Raw genomic sequence first — 27,956 nt, forward strand, 5'->3', positions numbered from 1 at the left:
TACTGCAGTCTTACAATCGCTCTTCGCATGAAGTCCCACTTCCAGGTAAGATTTGCACAGTGTGCAGCTTGCTATGCACCCAATCGTGTTGAGCACAGAGACCACATCGAAGAACATCAAGTGCTTACCTGTAACTTGGGTTCTTCTAGTGGTCATCTGTGCTCTTACACACCTACCCATCCTCCCCCTCTTAGACTCTTAGGTCATCTGACTCAGTGACTGAGGAGGACTGCTGGGACACATGCATACTACTCCAGAGGGGGTGGGACTACCACACATTTCAGAGGAAAAAAATTCAGCTTGGAAAGACTCCAACAAGGTCTCTGCGCAGGTGCAAAGCACAATCATGTAAGAGCACAGATGACCACTAGAAGAACCCAAGATACAGGTAAACAACCTGACATTATCTTTTGTACTATGTAGTTTCTAGGCCCCTTTGATGGTTTTGTGAACAACTGGGAATTTACAATTCCAGAATAAAAATGAGTGCAGTATATCCACTTCTGCAACATGGCAACATCCAGCATTCATGAAATAATGGAAATTGTTAGTCATAAATTAAATATACAGATTCCCTTTCATCCTATGTCTTGTGAGATTTTAACAGTAGACTCTAACATTTGTGTTTTTAAATGAAAATATATCTGGCAAATTTATATCAGTTTAATTTCTCATGTTCTTTTGTGTATATATCTAGATGGCTTTAGAAACTCATTTCTGGACGTGGATAAACCATTTTGTTACCTGGGGGTCCATTGTCTTTTACTTCATATTCTCCTTGTTCTATGGGGGAATTGTCTGGTAAGTAAGTGTGTGAGTAGTTGCATGTGCACCCAGAGTAAAATATATGTTCCTAGGAGGAGTATATTCTATGAATGCATCAAACCAGGATTCATGTGCTTTTGAGGAATCACCTTGGGCAATTTCTATAGTTTTAACTCTGTAACCACTGCTGATGCTTCTATTCTCTGGGAACAAGTGGAACCTCAGATTTAAAAGATGGACAATGGACAGGCTGCAGGACAGTGCATGCACATGCCAGAGAAGTGTGGCGTGCTGTTGTTGGGCAATACAGTGTTTCTCTCTGCACCAGGCAGCAGACCTTTGGAAAGCATAAGCAGAATGACAAGGCAAATTTTTTAAATAGTAGCTCAGGTGTTCTCAAACTTGACCCTCAGGTGTTGATGGACATCTCCCATAATCCAAAATGGGTTTTGCCATTGTGGCTGAGGATTATGCCATTTTTGGAAGGGCGGTATAGAAATCAAATCAAATAAATAAATTATGGAAGCTGTAGTCCAGCAACATCCTGGGACCCAAGTTTGAGGATCCTTGTAGTAGCACATTGCTTTGCAAAAGAAAGAAAGAAGCTTTACAGATCCTCTAACACTTAAGTATGCCTTGCAGTATCTCATAAACTAAAATAGGAGCACCATTTCTCACACTGGTATGAGCCCTTTTCTCCTGCGGCTTCCAGAGGCCATTCTACACCATTAGGGTTAGCCCCTCCCCTGGAGCAGCAGGCAGGGTCAAAACTGAAGAGACTCTTCCCAGGACAGAGGCCGCCTCACCTTCCCATACCGGCCCTGCCTAACGAGGAGGTCAGTTGGCAGAGCTCTGTACTGACTGTGTGTCCTTGGTCAAGTGTTTTCCTCTTTTTTGTTTTTTGTTTTTTTGTTTGTTTGAGGCTTTGCTCTCTTGCTTTCCTCAGCCCCTTCTGAGCAATCTGAGACAGGCTCAGTGCAACCCCTCTGCGCTCACACCAGGCCAATCTCACATTCGGCCCAACCTCCAGACCTCTGTGGGCCAGTGAGCCCACTTTGGCGCATTCTTCCCGGAGAAAGGGAGCACAGCCTACCTGACGCCACAGCCTCCATTGCCTGTGGCTTCGTTTTCTGGTGCATGCAGGCCTGTGTGCTTCACAGGACCCGTGGGGCTTTCGCAGCTGCTCCTATTGCTTTTCTGCCCAACTCCCTGCCCTGCAAAAGGGGAGGTTGTTGGGCACAGCATGGGGTGCTCTAAGGGTTCAGAAGACTCTGTTGCTGACAGCGCCTCCCAGGCGTCTTCTGGCACCCTGACATCAGCCACCAGCTAGAGTTAGGGTGAGAGAAATTACCCCAACCTTACCCCACCCCCCGCTCCTTCGCTTCCTTTTCCTGATCTTAGTGGTGCAGATGCCAACCCCCAACTCATCCGGTGTTTTAATGAGTTGGTGGCCAGAGAATCCAGGGGTGCCAATCCGACTGAGAATTCGGGCTCCAAGAGCCACACTTGCTTCCCATTTAAAAAAAACATACGGACAAAAAGCGTAAAGCAGAGATGTGGTCACAGGGCTAGGGACAAGCCCAGGTCCAGTAGCTCGTCACCTTCCTCCTGGGGTTCTTCCCCCTCCTTGTCTTCATCAGCACATTCTCCTCCTCTCTTCAAGCACCGTAAACGTAAGCACAAGAGCCAGGAATTGGATGCGTCTGTTTTTCCTCATGTTCCTCCCAAGTCCCTTGTCGTTCTGTTTCTGGGCATCTATCTAGTCCCGTATCTGGAAGATATCCTGTGAGATCTTTGTCCAAGGCTTGATGGACATTCAGACCACGCTGGGCTGCCTACAGGATCATGGTTTTACCGTCAGCCTGGAGAAGAGTCCTCTGTCCCCAACTCAAATTTTAGATCATCTGGGGTGAAGATAAACACCAGACTTCACCAGGTTTTCTTGACACAGGACAGACAGCTCAAAATTCTGACAGCGGCATGCTCACTCAGAACCAAGACTCCAGTGGATCTTATGGAGTTGGCCATCTTACTGGGCATGATGGTCTCTTACCAGGATCTGATGCCTTGGTCCTGTCTCCACTCCCGGCCACTTCAACATCTGTTTCTTGCATTCCAGGGCCAGATCACTCTGAAGTCCCACCTCCTGGTCCCATTGTTGAAGGAAGTTCATTTGTTTCAGGACTGGTGGATATAGGATAGCAGGCTATCGGAGGGTACGTGCCTTCAGTCCTTAGCTCAGCTGGTGATTATCACAGATGCCAGTTTGCTCAGGTGGGGAGCACACGTGGGACAGAACTATGCAGGGACTTTAATTGGTAGAGGAGGCCAAAGGGAGCATCAGCTGGATGGAGTTGAAGGCTGTGAGGTTGGCTCTGCTAGACTGAATCCTTGGTTCAGGGACAACTTATGCTAATCAGAACCAGTGACATGTCTACAAAGGCATACGTGAACAAGCAGAGCGGCACCAAGTCCAGGCTCCTGCACAAGGAGGCTTATGCAATGTTTCTCTAGGCAGAACAACATCTGAGGTAGATCAGGGCAGAACATCTGGTGGGAGTCTCCAGTGTGTTGGCAGATTGGCTCAGCAGCAACTCTGTTGTGGAATCAAAGTAGACATTGCATCCTGTGTTGATCCAACAGGTGGTCAATCGGTTTGGACTGCCAAGGGTGGACCTGTTCACCACAAGCCAAAACACTCATTTAGAAGTCTTCTTTGCATATCTAGTGTGTCCTTGGAGCATGAGGATGGATGTCATGGCTCTTCCATGGCCACAGGGTCTGCTTTATGCTTTCCTGTCCATTCCCTTCCTATCCAAGATGCTCTGAAAAGTTCAAGAGTTTGTCAGCCATGGTTTCTGGACATCTTGCAGTTCAAGATGGTTGGTGAATTCTGGTGAACCCAGATCTGTTGACTCAGAGTGTGACTCAGCCAGAGCTTTCCTGCTTCACAGCCTGGCTTTTGAGCAGGAAGGTCTCAGTTTGATTGGATATTCTGCTGCTCCATGCTGTACGCTGTTGGTCTCCGGGAAAGCATCTACCATTATTATTATTTATTATTATTATTATTATTATATATATATAAAATATTTATTTATAATTATTTATAATTAAATTTAATGGGGTTTACAAGGGGGCACCTGGCGTGCCTTTCAGTCTTGGTGCAGCTCCCATAGTGTTGGACCATGACGTGTGGGTTCACAACATACTTGGCTTCCTGCAGTCTAGTCTTGATAAAGGCCTAAGCACAAATGTCCTCCTGCATCAGGTTGCTGCTCTCAACGCTCTGATGCAGCATTCTGTATCTTCATTTTCTCAAAGGAGCTGCCTTGCTTAATCATCTGGTGGTTCACAGGTTTCCTACTTGGAATTTAAATGGGTTTCTTTCTGCTCTTATGTCTTCACCCTTTGGATCCATGGCGATGTTTGATCTTCGCATGTTGAACTTTAAATCCATGGTTTTGGTTGCCATTACATCTGCTTGTACAGTGTCAGAGTTTAGTGCCTTATCAGCTGACTGGAATTGTGTGTTTTCACAAGGATAAAGTGGTATTGCATCCCCATCCTCCTTTTGGCATCAAAAGCTAACACTCTTTTCCACAAGTCTCAGGAACTGTCCTTGCCAACCTTCTGTCTGGACCCAGTGCACCCTCAGGAACACATATGGCATTTTTTGGATGTTTGGAGAGCACTTCGGTTCTGTCTGAACCGTACTGCAGAGATAGGGGAAACAGTGTCTCTTTCCAGGATGGTTAACTAGGGGAAGGTGTCATCCGCAGCTATATCCAGGTGGTTCCAGGAATGTATTTTGATGGCGTACAAGAGTTTTGGGGAAGGTTCGCCCTGCGGTCGTTACAGCCCATTCCTTAAGGGGGATTCTACTTCTACTGCAGCAAAGGGTAGTTTTCCCATGACTTTGTAGGGCAGCTACCTGGGCTACTGTCCACTCCTTTTCTAGACAGTATAAAATAGATATTTTTTTCTTCTCCAATGCTGCTTTCAGCAGATGGGTATTACAGCTGGTGCTTCCTTGCTTTATATGGGGTACCTTCCCCACTCCGGGATGGTACCACTTTTCTGCATCCCAGTGGTGTTGAATGCCCTCCAGGAGCCTCAGGAGAAAGGTTATTTCATATTGTGAATTCCTGTTCGAGATCAGGAGGGCATTAGGCCTGCCCTGTGTAAGGTACCATTCCGTCATTTCTTGGTGTTCTTAAGGCTTTTGATTTCATTGCACATGAGGGGGTGGTGGACATGGCTTCTAGGGGGCTCTTCCTTCTGTCTCCCCTCTATTTTCGTCCTGTTTCTCTTCCTGTTCTCCAGCGGAGTTAACCTTTCTGTTCATTCCAGTTATTGATTCTTGATGTAGCCATCTTTTTTCGTCCTCAGTGTGGGGTGAAGGGTGCCTCTGCTTTTCCTGTTTAACCTGGGAAGGCAAGGTGGCCCCTCCCCCTGGAGGAGTCTCTTCAGTTTTGGTCCTGCCTGCTGCTCCAGGGGAGGGGCTAACCCCTCTGGTGTCCAGTTTCCTCCGGGAGTATCAGAGAACAGGAATTCACAGTAAGAAATTACCCTCTCCCCACCATTACATATGGCTGGAGGATCTTCTGTGTTCTGTAGCAATTTTTGTGCTACAATAACTATCTAACACTGACATCAGAAGTTAAGGAAATTATCATACTGGTGTTCCTTTTTAAAAAAAACAAGACACATGGGTGCACCTGTCTTTTTGGGGGAGCAGAGCAGCAAGCACAAATTGTCCCCTTTGCTAAACAGAGTCTACCTTGGTTTGCATTTGGATAAGATTGCTTGTGAGTGCTGTAAGTTATTCCTCTTAGGGGATGCAGGGTGGTAACATTTAACAAGTGCTTTTTTAGGATTCTCCCCCAACCCTTCGCCTGTTCACTTACCTCCCATTTTGTGTTTCATTTCTTTCAGGCCGTTTTTGCACACCCAAGACATGTACTTCGTATTTGTTCAGTTGCTGTCCAGTGGCTCTGCTTGGTTTGCCATAATCATCATAGTTGTCACTTGTTTGTTCTTCGATGTTGTGAAAAAAGTAATTTACAGACACCTGCAGCCCACAAGTACAGAAAAAGCTCAGGTAATTCTTTTTTACATGTGGTATCTCTAACATTAAAAGGAGAGACTGTATTAGATGAGCCCCAGAAGCTAACCTTTTTCTTTGTCAAAATCTTACCTGCAATTATTTGTGAAATCAGTATGGTGCTGGAGCATGTAAAATAGAAATCTCCGTCTCCTTGGAAAACTTTGGAACCATGAATGACATTTTGTCAGTCTCTTGATCAGAATGCAAATGGTAGTATGTTGCCAAACCATAACTCTCTCTTAACTGAGGTCCTGTGAACATTTTCGGGTACAGACAGAGCTGCTAAACAGCTGAGCTGCTAGACACAGCTCAGTTCTTAAAGTGAGGTAGTGCTGTTAGAGTTGGGTGGTGTCAGTCTCATGAATGTAACTCATATGTCCAGCTACTCTCGCTGTTAGTAATACATAGGTCCTCCATGGTAAAGGAACTGGTAACTGAAGCCCAAGATGATGTGGTTCATGATCATTGCAGTACTGAGGAGTACTTGAACCTCTGGGAGATGCATTTTCCTGGTAGCTTCCCTGGATACCACAACATTCAGGAACTCAGGTGCTGCCATAATGTGGAACCCTTTCTGTCAACTCCTTTCATCCTCAGTCAGTTACCTTTCTAGAAGCCTTCAGGAAATGCCTTGATAGATTATGAATCCATTTTGGAATAGGCCAGATCGCTAGTAGTTTGGGGTCTGATCTAAAACTGATCTGGGGGAGGGAGCATCCATAAAAGTTGGTGTCTGACCTCCACACTTTTGAATTTGCTGCATCACAGCTTGTCGTGAAAGGCTTCCTTTTGAACCTTGACAGCCAAAAGTGCTACCAGGAGCTCTGTAAGCCTCTGGCATTAGTGCTTCAGTGCTTTTTGTGGCAGGCATTGCTGTGTTACCATAGTGCAACAACAATAATAATAATAATAATAATAATTATTATTATTATTATTATTATTATTATTATTATTATTACATTTATATCCCGCTTTTCCTCCAAGGAACCCAGAGCGGTGTACTACATACTTGAGTTTATCTTTCACAACAACCCTGTGTAGTAGGTTAGGCTGAGAGAGAAGTGACTGGCCAAGAGTCACCCAGCTAGTATCATGGCTGAATGGGATTTGAATTCAGGTCTCCCCGGTCCTAGTCCAGCACTCTAACCACTACACCACGCTGGCTCCCATCAGTCCCATCCAATAAGGAGCCAGCTCTTGCCATCAGTCACATGGTCTGAATCCTGGCATTTCAGCTGCAAGGGGTAAACTAGCTGACACCATGGTTCATGGGATCAAGGTATAAGCATCGTAGCATATCCCTGCAAACGTGTGTGTTGCCGTCTTTTAATTCAAGGGCAGAACACCTTGCAGAGTCAATTAGCCATTTTTAAACTAGCCAGCAGGTATGCCTTCTTCATATACATGCATTTTCACTTTCTCAAAGGCAGACGTATTCTCCATCATGCAGTCAAACACTCAGGATACAACTCCCCATTCAACAGATATAGAATGAACACAATAAAAGTCTCTTTCTCTTTCCCAAGCAAACAAAGCCAGCATGAGAAGATGAGGCAGAGGTTCTTTCTCTGCTGCTCCTTAATAGTAGCTGGTTCTTCCATGGAGTGAGTTACATAAAGTACTTTTCAGTTGCCAAAGTAGTTCTTAGATCAGGTTGCTGCTCCTCTACAATAGGATTTCAGTATAATTATTAGTTAATTTAGCAATCCTTGCCTTCTGTTCAGGATGCCACAAAATCTCAAGCTTTGCACCAGTAGCTGTTCAGAGTAGTAATGACTCTGATCCTCCCCAGTAAAATCAATTACAATTAATACTCTGATGGCAGGAGAGCCTAGAACAATCTGTGCAATCAAAGTGGCTTATGTGTTGCTTTGAGTAGCAGATTCATAAGCTGAAGGGACCCTCCTCTAGGACTTCAGTGGAAGGAAGTAATTTTAGCTTATTCAGGTTTGTGTAGGTACTTTTTCTCATCTTTCATGTGAGAGGCAGTCTGTTATCCTTCCTATGTTCCTGTATGTATGATAGTATTGAATCTTGCTGACAAAGTCCAATTCCTGATATTTCTTAAAACCAGGATCACCAACAGAGCAACTAATATGTGTAAATTATTAACTACGAATAGCCATCCAGTAAATTGTGACTCTTTCCTCCTCCCCAGTGTAATTTGTCAAGAGTGGGGATGGATATAGATATATTTGCAATAATGGGATATTTGCTTCCATACATTTGTCTAGGGGTGAGTCCGAACCGGTCCGGCGGCCATTCTAAGGAATGGCCGAACTGCCGGACTGGTTCGGCCCTTGCTGGTGCGGGTCCAGGTGGGGGGTATAACTTTAAGGGCGGGAGGGCTTTCTTACCCCTCCCGCCTCTTCACCCCCTCCAGCGCCCGTATTTAACCAAATAACGGGGCGCTGGAAACCAGCCGCCACCCCCCCCAGCAGATCCACATAGAAAGGTGCCCATACCCCTGCCGCCATCGCCCGCCCTCCCTCCCTCCCTCCCTCCCAGCTGCCCGCCCGCCCAAATCCTTACCCAAGGCTGCAGGAGTAAACGAGAGGAGCTCCTGGACAGAGCTCCTCTCGTTAGAAAGGCCTGATGCAGAATGAAGGCGCTTTGCGCGCGCACGCATGCACACACTGCAAAGGACGCTGGAGGCCCGGTCTACCCGCCGGGAAAAGGCCGGGTAGACCGGGCCTCCGATCGCTGGAGGCCCGGTCTACCCAGCCTTTTCCCGGCGGGTAGACCGGGCCTCCGGCGTCCTTTGCGGCGCGCACATGTGCGCGCGCGCAAAGCGCCTTCATTCTGCATCAGGCCTTTCTAACAAGAGGAGCTCTGTCCGGGAGCTCCTCTCGTTTACTCCTGCAGCCTTGGGTAAGGATTTGGGCGGGCGGGCAGCTGGGAGGGAGGGAGGGTGGGCGGGCGGCGGCAGGGGTATGGGCACCTTTCTATGTGGATCTGCTGGGGGGGGCGGGGGCGGCTGGTTTCCAGCGCCCCGTTATTTGGTTAAATACGGGCGCTGGAGGGGGTGAAGAGGCGGGAGGGGTAAGAAAGCCCTCCCGCCCTAAAAGAAAGGGCCCCCCTTCGGTGCCGATCCGGACTGGTCCGAACCGTGCACATCTCTACATTTGTCATCTTGGAGAAATGCAGCCAATTAGATTCAATGTCTCTCTCTTTCCAACCACATTGGAAAATGTCTTGCAGAGCTACAGGGGAACTCTTGCAATGTAGGCATCCTGTTTTTTTACTCTAAGGCATGCAAAATACACAGAAACCTAATGACTTTCCTCCCTCTGCATTGTTGCAGGTAACTCTAAAATACAGTGACCTTCTCCTAAGATGAATGTGGGTTACTATTTCTCCTTCTTCCAGGACTTCGTATCTTTGCCTTTTTTATGTGCCTGCCCAAGATGGAAATGTCTAATTCTACTTACTATTATTTGATTTTCATTTTTAATGTATAAATTACTTTTCTAAAACTTTCCACAACTTGTTGTGTGATAACATATACCTAGAGCCAGTGGTATATCAGGGAGAAGAGTAGGTTAGAGCTCTGCCCCTTGATGTGCTAGCTTAAGTGCCTTTCCATAAACCATGCTTGTCTTCACCTGCAGTCTGAAGTGGTATTACCCAGGCATAGGTTTACCATGTCATATTAGACCAGGCCTGCTCAACTTTGGACCCCCAGCTGTTTTTGGACTAGAATTCCCATAATCCCCAGCCACAGTGGCCAATAGCCAGGGATTATGGGAGTTGTACGCCAACATCTGCAGGAGAGCCAGAGTTGAGCAGCCCTATATTAGACCTTCATCGGAGAGCAATCAAAAGTCTCTTCTAAAACTAAATATGTTAACTAACATTCCTGTTAGGAGATCCTGTTAGATCAGCTGTTGAGCTAGGGTAAAAAACAAATACCTCTAACATTCATGTTGAACTAGCAAGACTGGTGTTTAAAAAGTCATTAGTTTCCTTTTTAAAGGAAAACCTGAAAAATACTGGAAGTCTAAATTGAGATAAGAAATGCTGAGATCTGCATCATGTCCATTTTAAAAGGTTAGCTATGTGTCAATTTCATGTCACCTTGACTTCTGAGTCCTAGAGAAGCAAGACAATCCTGTCTAGTCATTCTGAAGTGACGTTAAAACAGTTTATGTGAACATACGCACATGATAACTGGCAGGTGATAAACTAAATATAAAATATCCGCATCAGAAAAGCATGGCTAGATAAACATATCCTACAGGTTTTTCTAGTCTTCAGTTTTCCTGCTTAAGTAATACAACATTTAAAGTTGATTTTCTGCTGGGCTAGAGAGAGACTGATAACTTGACAAGAAATGAAAGAGATGACTGTTAACTATAAATGCCATGTCCTCAAAAACCAATTTTCTCTAGCAAAGTTATCTGACTTGAGTATTGTTGAAATAAATGCTGATCAGCATAAGCATTAGTAAAACACTTGGACATGAAAATTATGTACTCCAGTTCCTCTTAATGAAAATGTTAAGATATGGAAAGGTGGTTTTAAATATGTACTCAGAGTTTGTTTAGCTTTTGTGAAAGTCCTATTTCTGGATGCTGTGTCATATCTTGTGTCTGTGAAATGCTCATTTCTTGTTCCAGCCAGCAGTGAAGTCATAGTTCTGATTTGACTTCTCTCTTTTGCTATGGAACTTCTTGCTATAAGCTTTGTGCTATAAAATACATGGAATCATGTGGGAAGGAATGACCCATGAGGGAAACTTCATAACTAATATTCCTTTCGATGAAGACTTCATAAAGACCAGTGCAGATATAGATGGGGCTTTATCTCCCTGTGCTCCTAAATGCGAGTATGGAGGAACATATAAAATATGGCTGTAAAGACAGAATGACATGGATGGTATTAGGAACTGACCTGCTTGTATTAAGTCTCCTATGTGCAGGAACACTGGTTTGCAACAAGTTTAAAAAAAAGTGTGTGAGATGGCCCAGACAGCCCCATTCTTCAAATTCAGTATATATGTCCCATGTGATGCCGGTGTGTGTTGTTTCAAGGCAGCAGATTCTTAATCTATTAAATTCTGTTGACAAACTTTACTCTGCATTTATCCAGTCATTGCCCCCCATATTGGGTTAGTAATACTGTGCTACTGTTCAGAAACCAGTGACCCTGTGCATATGTGCTCTGCATATGAAATTTGTCCCTACGTTTTGAATGATGTTTGTCTTTAAATATCATGTCCTGTGTCTGCCTTCTTGACAGATGACTACTTCTCACTGACTTGTGTGTTCCATCCCTTCTTTGTCCACTTGTAGATGTACTCCAGCAGAGTTGCTTTAAGTGACGAATGCATCGCACTGCAGCCATTGTCCAGGGCAACGAGTCAGCTGAGCAAAATTAGGTAGAGTAGGAGGGGCAGTTCCTCATCCACTTCTATGCATGCTGAAGGCCAGCTAACCAGCACTGAGAGAGAGAGAGAGAAAAGGGAAAGAGGCATGAACTCTAGTGTGGACTAATGGCAGTAATAGTGCAATCTCTTTTTCTTCTTCTTCTTCTTCTTCTTTTTTTCTTTCTTCTTCTTCTTCTTCTTCTTTTTTTTGGCATTTGTCCCACCCCCATGCCTTGGCTTTGCTCTGTGTTTGCAGGCCAAGCATTTAGCATGTACTTGCTTTTTTATTAGCGGAACGAAGGAGAGATTCTAAGCATGGTGGCCAGTGTATAGCGGCCAAGTATGCTCCTAGCTCCATTGTGTAAAAGAACTTTTAAAATTCTCAGCATGGTCCCAGTGCTTCTGCTTAACTTAACCATCCATGGCATTAACAGTGCTTTCTGCATGTTGGAAGGTAACAGCCACAGCAAAGGAACCCCTTCTTTGTTAATTATTTCATCTTTGCTAATTTCATGTATTTGTAAGTTTGGGGTAAGAACGTCCTTGTGTTTATGTGGACTGTGTTTTTACGTACACTGGTGCAGCTTTATATTGCATTTGCATCTTTAATGTAGTATGGATGTGTTTTATTCTAAGCAGGAGGGTCAATGGGAATGGTGTTACTACATAGTAGCCTAAACCTATTGCTGAAATGTAGGAGTTTTCTCTACAAAGACAAAATTAAGGGCCTGGTTTCTCTCCTGATAACTTTGATCTTTGTCCATTTGGGAGGTGACAACTCCCATCTAATGCCCAAGAAGCTAATATCCTGAATTGCAAGTTTACTTAACATGCCATGGCTCAAGAAGTGGTGTACAGTAGGATTCGAAGAGTCTATGCAAATGTAGCCTTTGCTGTACATACACACACTTCTCATCCTGTGTGAAATCTGAACTGTCCAACTTCCTGTTTCTCTGGAGTGTGAATGTACTTGCAGTGAGATCAAAGAATGTTCCAGCAATGGTATTAGTATTTGGAAATGCTAAAATGAGAACTGCCTTTTGACTCTAAGGTTCTCTTGTGCAGGACACAACTCCTTATGATCAGAAATGTATCCAAAGCACAAACTTTTCAGTTCTCAGAAACTATTAATCGGTACCCTAGGACAGTGAATGTGGGAAAGTTCAGAAAACTGGCAAAGGCCAATAAAACTTAAGAACCACCAAGCACTTTTCTGGACAATTGAATCTCATCTCCATTTACATCCAGTTCAGATATTACATGGAGTCAAGAGATTAAGCCTTGACTTGGCATGCCATCTCAGAGCCTTGTGCCCCCATCATGCATGGACTTTGGAAGAACTCTTTTTCCGATTGTGCTTAGAAACAAGCTAGGATTAGTCATGACTTCTGATCTGGTCAATCATGGCTTATTCCAACCAAACCTCTTGAAACAAACCATAGTATGAACTATGTGGTTTATTTTGAAGACCTCTAGTTAGAGTAAACCACACGTGTGTCTGTTCAGTCATCATGACTGATCCTGGCTTGATTCTAACCACAGTCATAGAATTCTTCCAAGGCTCATGCACCAAGGAGGCACACATTCCTGAGATTCCAGTATGTTGTGCCAAGGCTTAATCTTGGCTCTCTGTAATGTCACCAGCCCATTGACCTGTTACAAGACTTCTTGTTAAATGTCCAAGTTTAACAAGCCTAATGATTGTCTAAGCATCACACAGTATCCAGAAGTCTTTGACATGTAAATTATACATTAACAATGGAATCGAGAAAAATCAAATCTGCTTATAGTGACTTGATGGATTCTGTTATTTTCCAGACATGAATCAGCCATTCATCCACTGTTAGTGCATCCCTGCATCTTCATTTTTATATGCTATTTTTCTTCTATTTTCAGTAACTCTGTAAGTGTTCTATCCGTAAAACAACTTTTAAATGAAACATGTTTGCTGGTAAAGGCAGTTATGTATTGCAATACAATTAAGCACAATTAAGACTTAGTAGAATATTCTGAAGAGTTTCATAATCGTGGATATTTTTCTAGCATGCCTCAACAAAAGATGGGAATGAGGCCAAAGACTTTTTAGTGGTTCTTCGGATTTATTGGTAAATGTCAGAATTTCTCAGCTCTTCCATTCACTGACATCCTAAAATGTCAAGTGCTATTTTGCACAACAGTTAAAAAGACCCTACAGCTGCACTGTGACTTCATGTGAAAATGTATTGAACTGACTTAATATACATTGTATGCTTTGTTTTGTTACCTATTGACAGCTGGCAGTACTGCTTTACCAAACCCTACTTTAAAGAACCCTTTGGTTAAAGGAAAATAAATTGTTCCTTTAATATCAGCATATTGTGACTGGCAGGGAATGATTCTGGCTTCTTGTAGAACTTGTGAACACACAGCTCCTTTAAACTCAGTGAGGTTTTCCCTGTAAAATAATCCATAGGTAGAGCTCCACTGAAATCTATGCCTCCCCAGACTCTGAGTTATTCTGTCTAAATTCCTATCTCCACTATAGCTTTATTACAGAACCTGTGGCATTGTTTATAAACATTCATAAAAGGCACTACAAAATCTGAAGTTCAGGAGCATTGGTGCATTTGAAGCATGCAATAATTAAAGCAGAATACTGATTTCTTTTTTAGACAAAGGTGAATTTGCAGTTTACTTCTAATGCTATCAAATACTTGCATTTTCAAACATTGATGCTGAAGCATTTTCAACATAAATAGTGATCACTTCTGTAACCCTTATCTGACATTTAAACATTATTTATTCTATAGTATACCTGGAAATTAATTTCTGTTATGTCTTCAGTAAGTGCTGTTTTGAAATTATACTGACAGAATTTTCTTCAAGTTCCTTGCAAGCCAATCCATCATGAGATATAGTGAAAAATGGCGAGCATGCTGGTTACCATGTAGTTCTTTAGGTCTTCTGTTTTTGCTGTTACCGAATATAAAATAAATTGTCCAGCTTCTTGCCTATACCAAAGCATTGAGATCTGGAGGAATATCTAAATCTAATGTTAATGGCATTACTTTCACAGTACCCAACTGCCCATTCTAAGGCTGTAGCAGAGCAGAACAATCATAAGCAAAGCAGTTAAAGTGTAACTTCGTAAAGAGCTCCTTTAAAATTGATGAAGCTTTAGGATATTGTAAATGAAGTGCTGTATAAAAGCAAAATCCACCAGCACAGGAAGATGCTTTCTACCAAAGCAGACCCTTGGTCTGTCTAGCTCAGTATTGTCTACGCTGACTGGCAGGAGTCTCTCCCAGCCCATCTCCCTACCTGGAGATGTCAGGGATTAAACATGGGACCTTCTGCATGTGAAGCAGATGCTCTATCACTGAGCTACAGTCCTATCCTCATCTAGGAAGCAGCATGTAGTCTGTCAACCCTTTTTGTTTTAAAATCCTAAATGTTCTTCTGCATAAATTTGGCTTCTTGCAGTGGGAATACAAGAGGAAAACCGTTTATGAACAAAACTGAATAGTGTGCTGGATAGTGTCAAGTACTCTTACACTACTGTAGAGTTTCTTCAGCACCATTCATGTGCTACTTGAGCATGTCCTCCTGTTTCCCCACAAATATGATAAATAATTTTTTAAAAGGATAATGTTCAGTGACGTAATGGCTGGGCGGGGTGGGGATCGAGGAGTTTTCTGCCAGTCTCTTGTCCATAATTCTGTGCAAACCACCATAGAAAACTAGGTGCTTTGTGGTCATCAGAGGCCAGCTAGGAAGGACTCTGCTAGTACTCTTTCACAACCTGCACCATCATCAGATTAAGTTATAAAAGTAAGACTGTTCCAAGGAGTCTTGTGCATCCATATCTCATGTCCTAAAAATTCACTCTTCATAAGTCTGGTCTGCGGCTAACACGACTATGGGCCCTCTTAAGCTGTTGGGCCCTGTCTCTCCAGTCTGCATAGTTGCCCCAGATCTCCTTGTGAATTGCCTTCTGCTATGGGAACTATAAGGCCAGTACATATTAAAGCACAGGGCTGCGTCTCCTGGACTCCTATGTCACACACACATCTCCAACCCTATTCCTGGTGCTCACCATCTGTTTTAGCACCACCATTGTGTGTGATATGCTATAAAGGACACAGGAGGCAGACACCCCAGTGTCCAAGAACGTGCCCAGCAAAAGCAAGGATGTGCCTTTGACACATGACTCAAACGTTCACATTCCTCAAATACTAGCACTTCAACTCTAGGTAAGCAAATGTGCACTATTGCCTCAAATAAGTTCCGCTAGGTAAATGACATGGTGTTCTGTGTTACTGCTCTCTGCACTTCGCTACAGGGCTGGGGTGCTTTTTAAGATCTGTTGCTTTTTTCTGTCCTTTTAGATGGAAGAAGAAAGGGGCTCAGTCAGCTCAGCATTTGACTTTACTGAAAGCAGGCACAGAGGGGAGGACACGAGACAACTGCTAACTCGTGTTCTTAGGTGACGAGTGCCTGTGTGCCCTAGGTAGTACTCTAGTCCTTTGACATGTTGGCATGCCTCTGATTCTGGGTGGGTTTTCCCCGCTCTAACAAATTGCTCACTAATTGATACATCGGTTTAATTTGGTTTTTCCTAATCCATTACATGACATCCTCTAATATGGGGCGGGGGGGGGGGGTGACTCTGCATTGCAGCCTTAACATTAGCAGGCCTCTCAAGCATTACACATTAATCAAGCTTTAACATTAGCAGGCCTCTCTTAAGTGTGCATTCCATGCAGTGCTGCTTCATTGTAGGCTGCCTTCTCTTGGTGCTGAGGTGGGAAAGAAAACCTCCACCAAATCTTTCCAGCCGCCCCAGGTCTTAGAATTGGATACAAAGAGGCCCATGTGTAGTAAGAAAGCGCTATATTAACTGCAAAGGTCCAACACAAACATAACACTTAAGACTTGATTTGCTGCCTTCTCTGGTTAGGATCTCATATGTGTGAGGATTTGGCTTATAAATTATTTTGCTATAAAGGGCTATTGCTGGTCTACGACAGAAATAAAGTTTTACTTTCTTACTATAAAGGGCATGTACAGGGAGATAACTGCCAGGCCTGTTTGTCTGCTTACAAGCATAAAGACCGAAGAGGCAGGAAAACATCCTTCACTATGGTTTGCTCAGTGTAGAAGTCATGCTTAACTATGGTTAACACAAACTATAGTTTGCTGACATATATCAAACCATGGTTTCATGTCCTGGTTAAGTCTATAAAGTGCATAAATTAATGGCAACGGTGATCTGGAAGAAAGTATTTTTTGTCAGCTTTAAATGTTAACTATATAATTATGAATATGACCCATATTTATATACTGCTTTTCAACAAAAGTTCCCAAAGTAGTTGACTTAGATATAAATAAGTTTATAAATAAAATGGCTCCCTGTCCCCAAAGGGCTCACAATCTAAAAATGAAACATGAGATAGACACCAGCAACAGCCACTGGAGGGATGCTGTGCTAGGGATAGATAGGGCCAGTTGCTCTCCCCCTGCTCAATAAAGTGAACCACTACTTTAAAAAGGTGCATCTTTGCTCTGCTAGCAGGGGATTAATTAATGACTTGGATCACACATGTGATCTGATCCAACAAGTCTAACCCCCTCTCTCTCATTCAGTCGCCATCACATTCAGAACATGAATTCCCTGACTGGCAGACTCGCTGGAAAATGAAGAGAAGGAGCCCTAACCAGGAAGAATGGCAGCAAAGCAGGAGCAAATGGGGGAAACAGTTGTGGGAAACAGTCTTGAATTAAGATGACCATTAGCACATCTAAGTAATATTGTAGGAAACATTTCTACAGCCTGGAAGTTAAATGTTAAATGAACAGTTGAATGTTCATTAATGAGGTTGACCAGAATTTCACGTCAATCTAGGAATACCCCAACTTGTGAGAGCACAAAGTATATATTTTGTTGTGTTTAGTCATAATTCCTGATAGATTTGTGTTGGTTCATATACCGCTTCCCGCCGCCCCCTTTTAACTTCTGGCTCTGAATTTCTCAAAGAAGCATCCTTGCTTCATATTGCTTTAGCCCAGATTCCCCATCTGGCCCTGTTGCTAGCACACAGTGTGTGTCTTGGGGATAAAAGGAACCAGCTTCTTCGGAGTCAGACCAATCTCCTTTCAAAGCCAGAGCTATCAGTGGGGCCCTCAAAGCTCCTGCCCCTGCTGACTGAGATCATTTAACTAGATCTGAGACTGTATCAAGGCATCCTACACACAAGGCATTGTGCTGCCTCTGAGCTAGAGCAAATCTTTTTTTTTTCAAATTCAATTTTTATTAATTTTAACAATAGTAATATTATCATTCATTGCAAATACACACAAAAAGGTGGACTTCCCGCACACATCTCTTCCTGATTCATCAGCTATAAAGTTTACCCTTGCTATAATAATAATTCAAAGCATAAATTTAAACCCTTACAAACATAGCTAATTTACCCAACCTGCAGTTTTTTGCTAAATTTCAAACCCTGCTGTAAAGTCCATAGTAGGAAAGTAATTCTTTAGATACAACAAGAATGGATTCCAATCTTCTTAAAAACATTCCAAGTTTTGGTCTCTTATTAGTGTTGTAAGTTTTGCCATCTCCGCATATTCCAAAATTTTTATCAGCCAGTCTTCTTTCGAAGGCAGTTCATTACTCTTCCATTTCTGTGCATATATAATTCTGACCGCCGTAGAAGCATACATAAAAAATGTTAAATTAGTTGTAGAGAAGAGCTAGAGCAAATCATTAGCTGCATAAGACCTCTCAAGGATGAGACTCGAATGCCAAATCTGCATAGATATGTGCAACTGGAAGTGTGCAGCAGACCCGGGGTATTGTGTTACGGCTCCATGATGCTGCATATCATGTTAGCCAACGGCAGCAATGGATATAAGTGCTTCTTCATGGTGCCACTGTGTAAGAACACTAAAGGAAACTAACCGTGCCAGTTAACTTTCAGGGCCAGGCACCATCAATGCATAATAGTGTTCAGCCAGGAGACCTAACTCTCCTGAAGGAGGAAAGGTCTATCAACAGCTACTAGTCTGAGGGCTATAGGCCACCTCCAGCCTCACAGGCAGGATGCCTCTGAATACCAGTCACAGGAGAAAGGGCATGCCCTCAACTCCAGCTGTAGGCTTCCAGCAGCATCTGGTGGGCCACTGTGTGAAACCGGATGCTAGACTAGATGGGTCTCGGGCCTGATCCAGCAGGACTGTTCTTAGATTCTTATGTAATATCATGTGGATGAATCATGCTGAGCAAAAAGGGCTCTGTCCTGCTTGCTGCTCTTCAGAGCATATGTAGGAGGAGTCCATTAATCGCACACCTCTACCCCTAGCTAGAGTCCAGATCAGTATCCTGTGTGTTCGGGGTTCTGTGCAAATCCTACCCCATCCTTTTGTCAGTCATAACTATGTGGTTGGGCCTCTGTTAAGACAAGAAGACTACTGAGCTTCCCATTCTAAGCAGGAAGCTCTGGTTACATTCTGGTATAAGGGTTATACGATAATGTAACCAGAGCTTAGATCTCCTTCGTAACAGCAGCTGCCCGATGCTGTAAGTCATGGCACAAGTGCACATCTTTGTGTTACTTGTAGCTCAGATTTGTCACCCAAAGGAATGTTGCTATTATGTTGTCCTTGTTTTTTCTGGATCATTCTAAAATTCAGTCTCCTAGGAGAGAGACAGTTAATAAAAGGTGCCATAGAGAGAGATCCCATCAATGGTTTTGGTGTCCCAAAGAGGATTCTGATCATCAGATCACCTGGTGACGTGGTCCTATGCCACTCCTTTTTATAAGCATGCTTCTTACATGTGCCTTTTAAAAGAGTGTATATATCTCTTAAGAATAGTTATTTGGGTAGAACAGATATACACAAAACCAGTTTTGAGAGAAATCAGCGTGTTGATTAGGACTCTGGCCTTAAGGGGTATACTTATACAAAGTAGCAATCTGTAAAAGACCCTCAATTACTGAGAGGTATCAACACAGCAGCCACCTAATGGCGCAGTGGGGAAATGTCTTGATTATCAAGCCAGAGGTTGCTGGTTCGAATTCCACGTATATCGAGCAGCAGCAATATGGAAAGATGCTGAAAGGCAGACTGTGTGGGAGGAGGCAATGGTAAACCCCTCCTGTATTCTACCAAAGACAACCTCAGGGCTCCGTGGTTGCCAGGAGTCGACACCAACTCAATGGCACAACTTTATCAGCACAGCAGTGGCTCCACTCACCCTTGAGGAAGAAGGTGGGAGGAGCCATAACCTTCAATTCCCCCCATCACATAAAAACTACCTCCTGTGGAGGAAGCTAGCCAAAGTGAATGCAGGGTGTTTTTTTAAGAAACAGCAATGGTTCAGTCTCATCTCCCATCTCTCTTAAAAGCTGTAGTCTGTCTCCAGCCCCTATGTACTAATGCACATGAGGCCCACATCTCCTCTGTATTGTCTTTGCTGAAATCATGGGTTAATCTGAGCCAGGGATGACCACTAGCACCTGTCTCTCTTGCCGGCTTCAGCCATAAAACACAAAGCAATTGCAATCAGCCAGTGAAAATTTGCAATAAGAGACCAAGGCTTCTAGGCAAGGTTCTTTTAAAAATGAACATCATTAACCGTGTCTACCTGGCCACAACATATGAAGAGGAAGAACAGGCTGACTTCTCACACTCCCCTTCTAAAATCCATCTTTTCAAAGATTGCTCTACCTGACTATTCCAGCTCATGAGACAGAAATGATTGTTTGAATAGCAGAAACATTTAGTCTTGCATGCTGATCCTCCCATAATGCAATGAAGTACAGCTAGATTTTCCACCTCTAAACCCAGCGAGTTGGCAGACTTCCACCACTGAGAAAGTGTGAGCCCTACAGTGGCAAAAAGGCCCTTCCAGCGGTGGTTACAGCAGGAGATTGCTGCTGACACCAAACAGAGCAAGCAGACCAATCCCCTCTGAAGAAAATGGAACATTTCAAGTGCTGCTGAATTCCTCTGCAGTGTTACAGACATTCTAACGAGGGTTTGGGAATTCTCAGGAGCCTCAAGAATGTTGGTAGAAGGCTTCAGCTCAGAGATAAAGTCCAAGCATATCTGTAACTATTGCTTATTCTCCACTAACTACTTTTCTTCACATTTTCAGTGCCTGCCTTTCTACTACCAGTTTCATACTAACCGATGGCACCCTGTTTTTTGTTCCTTGTAGTTTGTATGTTTTGCTCCTCTCCATTCATTCCTGGGTGGTGTTGACTATTGTTGCTACTTTATACCTAGAGATTAACATGCTTCTTCCTTGTCCTGTTCTCCCTTTTCAGATTAGAATTTGTTAGGGCCACTTCAATGCAAGATTAAACCATTGTTACACTTTTGCACCATGTACTTCCTCCAAGAAACACAGTGGTGTACGCTGCAAAGGTTCTCAAACTGGGGTCTCTGGCTGTTGTTGGACAAATCTGATTGGTCATTGTGGCTGTGGATGATGGGAGTTGTAGTCCAACAACAGCGGGAGACCCCAGTTTGGGAACTCCAGGTATACAGGGAGCTTTTGCATTTCTCTCTCTCTCACACACGCACAACAAACCCTCTGAGAGAGATTAGGCTGAGAGATAGAGACTGGCCCAAGAAGACCTAGCAAATGGATAGGCAGTAATGTGACTCTGGTTCCCAGCTCCACACTCTAACCAATATATGACAGTGTCCACAAACTTCCCACAATAATGGTTTAAAAATTGCATGGGGCTTGTCACCTGTGTCAAGCGCATGTAATGCATACATTTTGGAGGGGTGGTATATAAATCAAATCAATAAATAGATGGATATATGTGTGCATTATTCACTTGGGATTGACTACCTACAGCACTGGCTCCCAACCTGGGGTCCTCCCCACCTGTAGCTGAACTACAACTCCCAGCATCCCCAGCTATAATTTACTGTGACTGGGGATGCTGGGAATTGTAGTTCAGCCACAGCTGGGAGGACCCCAGGTTGGGAGCCACTGATCAGCAGGATCCCTACAATTTATTATAAAGGACTTTCATTTTGTGTGCCCTTGCACTAATTGCGTACAATGCCTTTTGTGATTTTTTGGGGGGCGGGGGTGCCAGCACCGCCATAAGCTGATTGGGTGGGTAGTGGCGCCTGGGAGACCATAGGTATGAAACTGGTCTTGTGAATGTTTTCATGAGATGGTGATTGTTGTGTCAGGAGTGCAGCTCTCAGCTTGCCCATAGAAAAGGTTTCCATGACCTGCCCAACAGCATCTTGATACATCAAGGCCATAATTCCCTCACCTTGGTACAACATAAGAAAATCGGTGTCAGCTGGTTTGTTTACTACTCTGCACATTACAACAAAATATACACATGCAATTTTAAATGTGGTTTTAGCCTGGTCTTTTAACTTGTTTAACACCATTAGTCTTTTATTTGACATTGTCTATTAATTTTTTCAGCTGCCCTGAGCGGGGGGGTGGGGGTGAGGCATACATATTTTAATTTTTATTACTCACTGGAGGAGTGAGGCATACATATTTTAAATAAATAATACTTGCTCTCCATGTAGAGCATATGTTGATAGAAGCCTCTGGCTCCTATTAGTTACACTTTCTGATCTTTGGTGCAGTCCTCCTTGATTCCCATGTGTTTAGTTTGAACACCCAAAGCATCAGTCAGACCTTATTGATAGACTGCCAGATGTTGAGGTTGTGGCTGGCTCCTAACAATGGGAGAAACCAAGACCAGTAGGACTAGAGTTCAAATCATTGTGTAGGGGCGTGGTAGGAGGTCCTTGTTGAAACCTACAAGGCCCACACCTGGGGTCGCCCCTCCCTGTGTTAGGCAAACTGTGTGTCTCTCCACAGCCTTCTAAAAGCAACAGCTAACGACACCATCATAAAAGGTAGTGGGTGGGCCCCTGCTTCCTCCCCCTGTAACTCAAGCACTGATTAGGACAAGTTTATAATTTCTTGGGCAAGTGAGACAGAAAGAGAATAAACCTATCTGGTGGGACCCCTTAGCACAGAGATGGATGATAGATAGACCATGGACTGGACCCCAAACCTCTATATTTTTTGGCCACCCATCTTAGAAACCGTGTAAAGGAGAGTGTTCACATAAGATGGCCAAGTTATCAACACTACCATCGCTATTGCTGCTGCAGCTTTCGTAACCATTATAAATTGAATTGCCCCAACACCATTGGTACACAATCTGCAAAGAGGATGCATGTAAGCTAGCCAAAGATTTTTGTTGCTTTAAAATGAAGAAGAAGAAGAGTTCTAATAGCAAACAAAGACCTGCTACTGCTGCTCTGCTAATCTTTTCCCCCTTTATGTTTTTCCCTGCCTGCCTCAGCTTACTGAGACAAGCACAGGTATCAACTGCTTGGACTCCATGTGTTGCTTCTCAGATGGGGAAACAGCATGCACACCTCTTAGAAGAATGTTGGAACGAATAATGGGACGATGCAGCCCAACCCGGGTCAACAGGTGTGGAATTTCTCTCAATTGCCTTTGCTGCAGACGCTTCTCCTATAAACTGGAACACGACGAGCCTGCAGCTGTAGATGTCTAGCAAACCAGTGGCAGGTCTTGTTTAAATAAAAGGCAGGGAACGCCACTCAGGCACTTTGGGGGATCTTAAAAGATCAGCGTGCTTTTTGAAAGTGTTTTCCATGAGGGGGGAAAGGTGGTTTTGTATCTGTGTGTTCTGAAGCCTTGTTGGATTTCTCTAATGCAGCTGCAGTGTGTCTGTGGTGGCTCTGACATACACATGAAGCTTCACATGAGTAGGAGCTCCCGTGTTCTCTGCAGTATTCGCAAATGAGTCACGTCTTTGATAATGAACAGAACAGGTTTGCTTCTGCTTGCGCAGAACTTCATGTGTGTGCCAGAGCCAATCAGAGCTTCAGATGGCTTCTTGTCCTATGTCAGTACAGCCTTTCTTCTCGCTTTGTATGTCATTTTCCTTAAAATCTGATCACTGCCCCCATTTTGTCCTCCTGATCTAGCTGCTCTGCCTTCACAAATCAGGAATTAGTGTGTGAAGTCAAAGCTTGTTTCTTGTTTGTTCAGTGTCTGTCTGCTCACTGTCCATATTCTGATTGTGGTTATAAAAGGGTTGTATTTTCTCCCCGGTAACACCTCCCTCTTTAAAACAAAAGGTTTGAGGATTTTGCTTTTGGGACATTTTTATTAGTCATTGACAGTGTGAAAACTAATATTTTTAAAAACAAAAACAGAATGAATATTTTATACACTTAACTGGAAATAAATCCTAGATCGAGCCAAAACCTCACATCATCTTGATTTTAAAATTGTCAAGCATTTTCTATTTCTGCAAATGCCGAGTGCCATTCAGAACTAAGTGCTAAATTTCTTAAACAGTAGTCACCTAAATATTATGTACTTTTAAAACCCTGCATTTCCAAAAGAGCCATGATAAATATATTTGAAAAGCATGAGCATATCCAGCAAATTTTGCAATAGAACTAAGTACAGAGAGTTATTTGAGGGAGTGGGGTAGAAAATCATCTTTTGCACTTTATGTCTTAAAGGCTTCTGAATGATATTTCAGCCTTTCATTGCTTTAATCCAAACTGGAAAACCAGCATTTTTTTTCTTTCAAGCAGGAAGGATCCATTAGGGGCTCCTTAAGGAGTCTGCTAGAGCACTTGTTTGCTACCCAGATCTAGCTGTCCTGGATCGCAGTCAGATACAAGCACATCAGTGTTTCCTCCAGTTAGCTAATGCATAGAAATGAGCGGACCCAAGGAGAAGTGTGGTGTCTACACACTTCTACACTGTAGATCGTTCCAGGGTGCAATCCAAGAAACAGGATTCCAGTCTCAGGGGCTGCTTTCAGCAGACACGTGAAGGCATTCTAAGAGTTTTCCAGTGGCCTTTATAAAATAAAAGGCTGGGGTATCCTTCATATGATAAGGAGGGCGGGGGAAGAACGGGGGTTGTGTGCATTGACATAGTCTTGTCTGCCAGTGTTTTGACTTTCCAGTATTAACCTTTTTCTCTGTGGTTCCTTTTTCTTTTTGAACAAATGAGTTTTGATAATCCAGTGTCTGTCACTCTCCCTCTCCTTTGTTAAATGCCATTGTTACGTAAAATGGGAAACTCTTACAAGTCCAATTTTTCTAATAATCTCATGTTGTATAGAAAGCAAGCATGATGTAAAATAAAAATAAAAATTTTACTAGACATTTTTAAAACAGAAGGAGATCTTGATTGTCCTGACGCTTAACTCCCCCCCACCCCTTTTCACTTCTTGGTTATTCTCAACAAACGGAATGCATGTCATTATGAAAAATTGGATACGTGTGGGTCTGTATATTGTATCCTGCCTTTGGTGACCCCTGGAATTTAGAGACAGGCCTGTTCATACCAACTGAGTCTGCACCTGCACTGCCCCCTTGAGGGCTGAGTGCCCCTTGGGCACACTGGAATGTGGTGGAATATAGGTGTGTGTGTGTGTGTGTGTGTGTGTGTGTGTGTGTGTGTGTGTGTGTGTGTGTAGAGAGAGAACACACAGATCTGTAATTTGCTTTCTGCGTCTTGTAACAAATGCCAGCTAATAAGAAATTGGGCCACAAATATGGCTGGCCATGTATGGTTCTTGCAAAGGTAGGTATAATGATCTGCTCCACACTCAACTTTGGGTAAGGGTTCTGATGGCTTTTGCTCTTCTTTGTGGGAGTCTGCACAGGCGCAACCTGCATCATGTGACTGAAGTCTCATATTTGACAGAATAGAACATTTGAAGGTTTTCAAGTACCTCTTTGCCTGCCAGAAGTAAACCAATATATAGAACCTAGCTTAGTGCTGATCAAAGGGCCTTTTGACATTCTTTGTAGGTTCTGCCTCCTTTTTCCTATTTTTTAAATAACCACAATCAACTTTATTTCTTCTTCTTCTTTCTCCCCCCACCCCCCCCAAATCAGAGTTCAGCTGAAATACTTCGGGTTACTGGTTTAGATACTCAAGAGACAGAATATTGAAGTCAGCTTTAATTTGCAAAACAAATGTGCAGGATTTAGTGTTACACGACACTCTTCACTGTGCAATTTAGAATTGTAGTTCAGCTCTTTTTTATTATGGGCAGACTAAGGTTATTTAGTAATGCAAGAAAAAGTTGGGACTAATTGTGATTCAGCTTGACTTAGAAGCACTAATTTAGCACCAGTGGTGTAGTAGGTGGTACTATACAGAATAGCCATTGCCCAACTTATTGTGATTTGAGAGAGACTGGACAGTATCAGGCTTCAGTATATCTTCCCAAATCAGTGGATCACGGAGATGAGCGCACAGGATTCTGTTCAACATACAGGGACCTGGATTTGGGTGTGGATGTGGGCTGAGAACATTCCAGCTTCCATCTTGTTCAATGAAATCTGTATCATAGGCCAAGTCTTAAGTGTTGGCTCTGTCTTGGAATGGTTGATAGCATGAGGGGCATATTCTTGTTTCAGTGGTGTAATGTGGAACTCTCCTCTGCTCCCACCACTATGGATGTGTTCCCACCTTGGTCAATCTCCTATGCATTACAGATGTGGGTCAGATGGAGGCTACAATTCAAAGTCAAGCATCCATTGGACTTGTTGATTTACCACCTCCTGTGGTGTTAAGTAGCTGCTCTAGGAATTTGCATTGCCTTTAGTGTCTTATCTCCACAATATTCTGTCAAATATGAGGACTGAAGTGTAAAATCAGTGCTTGGTGCCACTTTGGATGGAAACCTTTTTGTTGCATCTAAAAATGTACAAATGCTTGGAGTAGAAGGGAATTGATGTGGTGCTTAAAATCTCCTTGATGCTTCAAAATAGACATTTGGAGGGGCAATTCTACACTTTCATTGATTACAAAATAGGAAATTATGCATGACTTTTCTAAATTGCCAAAATATGTTGCTCATCTGTCTTCCATTAAACTGTTTGTCATTTTTGCATCAGTCACTAGAATGTTACTGTTGGGTCACATTATTTTTATTAACTAATTGTGTCACATTGTTGTATTAACAGTATATCGGCAGATTTCAGATCAGTGAGATAGAAGAGATAGATACTTTTCCTGCTTTACTCCTAATGTTCTGGTTTGGACCCAAATATTTGCTTTCTCAATCTTTCCCAAATGGTGCTCATTTGGCGCCCCTTCTCTTAAAATGCACCGTGTGATTAAGTAGCTGACATACAGATCAGTATTCTGAGGATTCAGCAGGATCTGGTTCCTCATAAAGAAAAGCTGCTCTTAACGCAGCCAGAGGCTTCCTGAGCAGAAGAGTGTGTGCTCAGGAGGAGAGGGAGGGCTTTATGCTGACTTCCCCTACCTCCAGAAGTACTCTTTGCCTTCTAGAAATAGGTCCCTGAGGGCTGTGTGGCCCTTTGGGACATATTTCTGGAAGGTAAGAAGCTCTTCTGGAGGCAAGGGAGGTCAGCAGAAAGCCTTCCCTGCTCCTCCTGCATGCACACTCTGCTGCTTGGGAAGCCTCTGGCTGTATTAGGAACAGCTTCCCTCACTGCTCTGGATGTCAGCCAGTGTCTCCACTGCACATTTCACCTAACACATGGAGATTTCAGACTCTTTCCTAGAGAAGAAAATGTTCCATATCTAGTGGAAGAGACTGTGTTTGTGTGTGCACACAAACAAAGCATTCTCCCAAACTCTGAGAGACATGCTGGGCTCTGGATCATAGCCCCTTTAAAAGAGCAAGCTCCATTTGTTAAAGGAGCCGTATGTCTACATTATAGCTATGATCCAGCAACATGAGCACTCTCAGTGTGCATGTGAAAGTCTGCACAGGGAACTCCCTCTTTCTCTTCTGAGGTCCAGGAATATTCTACACTGCATATTTGCTCCAGAGAGCTTTCAATCATGTCCAAGGTGTGTTAAGATTAAGCGCATCTGGGGACTCTGGCGTAGTCCCTTTTGCTTTGTTTTGTTTAATTTCATTTTTAAAAACCAAAATTAACATTTTTAGTCAGCAAAACCTGTTTCTTATTGTTACTTTAGATCCTGGAGCACTACGGAACCCTTCTATACCAACGACCGAAGCATCTTGACGCTGTCCTCAATGGACTCTATTGCATGTTGAGAGTTTTCTCAATGTCTTGTGGAAACGTTACTCATGTTGCTCTGCAAAACATTGGGGCGGGGGAAGTTAAAAAAAAACTTGACCTAAAGCTTCTCAACACTTTTCTAAATTGTTAGAGATTTAAAGGGAAGATATTTAGGTGCCTCCTCTGGATTGCCATGCCAATACCTTGGCTGGAATGGTTGGCATTTCCTTTGAAATGTTGGCGTGAAGCAAGAACCAGGTCATTCTTCTAAAAGTTCATTGATCTGAAGGTACAGCTTATAATTTTCAACAGACTACATTGAAAAGGACAAGCTGAAGCTCTATTAGCATTGTGCAGATGGATACACTTGCTTTTACCATGGTCAAAAAGAACTTGAACTGATATCCGGATGTTTGTGACTATTTTGAAGATAATCAAGATGTGGCGATACCAGCTCTGCTAAAATAGTAGCTCCATCTTCTCTACAAATTGAGAACTGGATATTCTTCATACCCTTTGTTAGCCAGCCTTGGAAGGGTTCAAACATGGGCAGAAAAACCCAAAGAAGCCATATTGAATAAATCGATCATTTTCTTGCCCAGGCGTACATGATTTAAATCTGTGTTTGGGCTTGTGGGGAGGGGGACTTTTCTGCAT

The 27,956-nt window shown here is 43.3% G+C and overlaps 1 protein-coding gene across 9 annotated transcripts in view; it reads left to right on the forward strand.

Annotated features, from left to right (window-relative positions):
* The window catches only part of ATP11B (ATPase phospholipid transporting 11B (putative)), a 129,739-nt gene that overhangs the window by 93,491 nt on the left and 8,292 nt on the right, over positions 1-27,956 (forward strand). Inside the window, exons 27-31 of one of the 9 annotated variants that reach the window (XM_053306255.1) lie at positions 698-801; positions 5,701-5,866; positions 11,167-11,252; positions 22,592-22,725; positions 27,253-27,896. In XM_053306255.1, the coding sequence (XP_053162230.1) occupies positions 698-801; positions 5,701-5,866; positions 11,167-11,252; positions 22,592-22,694 (459 nt within the window). In that variant the 3' untranslated portion in view covers positions 22,695-22,725; positions 27,253-27,896. Of the gene's footprint in view, positions 1-697; positions 802-5,700; positions 5,867-9,176; positions 10,948-11,166; positions 11,253-13,764; positions 14,764-15,607; positions 15,730-22,591; positions 24,448-27,252; positions 27,897-27,956 lie in introns of those variants that run through there. The other 8 variants (XM_053306257.1, XM_053306256.1, XM_053306254.1 and 5 more) reach the window with 8 other exon arrangements.

The sequence above is a fragment of the Hemicordylus capensis genome, chromosome 3 (assembly GCF_027244095.1).
Source record: "Hemicordylus capensis ecotype Gifberg chromosome 3, rHemCap1.1.pri, whole genome shotgun sequence".
Classification (NCBI taxonomy): Eukaryota; Metazoa; Chordata; class Lepidosauria; order Squamata; family Cordylidae; genus Hemicordylus; species Hemicordylus capensis.